Raw genomic sequence first — 1,993 nt, 5'->3', positions numbered from 1 at the left:
ATTAATTTAATTTTGCAATATACGTATACTTGAATATTAACATAATTTATATTTAAATTTTGTCAACGACAGTTATAGTGCAGTAACCCCACACATACCGCTGACGATGGAATATAGAACACAATCAAACTGCTTACACGCACATTCCATATTGTTTTCGTAAATAATTAATATTAGAATTTAAAATCAGTCTTGTAATAGCATTAGATAGATAAGTCAAATGTAATTAATTAATAAAATATATAATTTTGTTAATTTTAAATAAATAAATACTTTTTTAAAAAGTCTTTCTCCGAACACCGTAACATAAGTGGCGCAGTCGGTAGGATAGCGGCACTATAGTCTTTTTGGAGAATAAAATCTTCTCGATAAGACTTTAGCGAACGATTCCAATCGTTAGTTACTGCTATCCAAGAAGAACCTTACGGCGATCGGACCTGGCGGGAATCCGGAATAAAGGAGACCTGCGCTTTACAAGACCCGGCGGGAGATGCAAGCAGCGTGGTAAGCCTTCCAAGCTCCTTCTATATTTCCTGTCGTTATTTATATATAAAAATAATAAAATCATTGTATGTTCGTCTTTAGGCTATTATCGCCGATAGACTCTTATATAATCTAATATCGATTATATTATATACTTTAGTTACATTAATTTAATTTAATTTTGTTTATTTTTTTAAAATGGAAGATAGCCACATGTATAAGGTTATCTCTGATTTAGTGCCACGTTACGACGGCAACCCTAAAAATCTTAATTTTTATATTAAAGAAGTTGATAACATTTTGCAATTAATTGAAATTAAAGGTAATGCGAATCAAATTATAGTATGCATGATTAAAAATAGGTTAAGTGGTGCAGCAATCGACGCGATAATGTACGAGGAATCTTTAGATAGTTGGGATAAAATTAAAGGTGCATTAATTCGTAGGTTAGGAGATCCTAGAACAGAAGTTCAATCAGTCCAAGAGCTCATGCGTACGAGGCGTAATAAATCTGAGGATTCTGAATGTTATGGCAAGCGCTTAAGAGAAATATTAAATATACTTTATTCCGTGGGCAATAACCCGGATAAGCTTTATTACGAGAAAATGGCTATAGATCAGTTTATTAGTCAATTAGAATTTCAAATTTCAATTGGCGTTAGAATAGCCAACCCCTCTACGTTAGAGTTAGCCATAGCAGCTGCTAGACAAGAAGAAGCTAGGGCTCAGTATAGTAGTCGTACTCATAATAATAATATGCCATCAACAGCTCCTAACAAGTCGAAGGTTGATCCACCTAAATCTCATGCTTTGCCTAATCACCCACAGATGCCGATGTTTAACCCTAACACTTATGTTCCCCAACGCAACAGTCTTTTCCCTGTGCAACGACAACAATTAGTTAATTCAGTTTTACCCTAGCGAAATAAACCTGCTTTTAACCCTAATAGGAATTCAGGCAATTTCCCAAATATGCCACAAACTAATAAACAAAATAATACCGATGTAACAATGCGTTCAGTAAATAAGCAAGCCAAACCACAATATGCTTTTGAAGAGTTGTTTTATACACCTCATGTTAGTACACACCCATATATTTATCCATGTTATCCTATGCCATATTACTATCCCATGTCCCAGGACCAAGTAAGTAATTACGATGCTACAGAAGAACCTATTGATAGTGATAATGAAGAGGTAAGTCAACAACAGGATTTTCAGTTAGAAGAGATCCAAGAAGAAAAGAAATAGTGAAGCTGAATCATCAGGACAAAGATCACCTTCCGTACATAGAGCTTCCGGAATTTAAAGGTAAGTTTCTTATCGATACAGGTGCATCTCGATCTATGATATCCCCTGAAGTTATTTTCAATTCGGGTTTTCAAAATTTTGTGGAGTATGAACCGTTCGAAGTTAAGACAGCACATGCAATTACACAACATAATCATGTAGTATATTTACCTCTTCCTCCTGCATTTAATACTAACATTATCCATAAATTTCTCATTTT

The 1,993-nt window shown here is 34.3% G+C and overlaps 1 protein-coding gene across 1 annotated transcript; it reads left to right on the top strand.

Annotated features, from left to right (window-relative positions):
• The first annotated feature begins 681 nt into the window (after positions 1-681).
• On the top strand, positions 682-1,404 carry LOC124542509. The gene has a single exon (XM_047120451.1). The coding sequence runs from the start codon at positions 682-684 to the stop codon at positions 1,402-1,404; it is 723 nt and encodes a 240-aa protein (XP_046976407.1).
• The last annotated feature ends 589 nt before the right edge of the window (positions 1,405-1,993 follow it).

The sequence above is a fragment of the Vanessa cardui genome, chromosome W, assembly GCF_905220365.1.
Source record: "Vanessa cardui chromosome W, ilVanCard2.1, whole genome shotgun sequence".
Classification (NCBI taxonomy): domain Eukaryota; kingdom Metazoa; phylum Arthropoda; class Insecta; order Lepidoptera; family Nymphalidae; genus Vanessa; species Vanessa cardui.
This window is presented reverse-complemented; position numbering and strand designations above follow the sequence as displayed.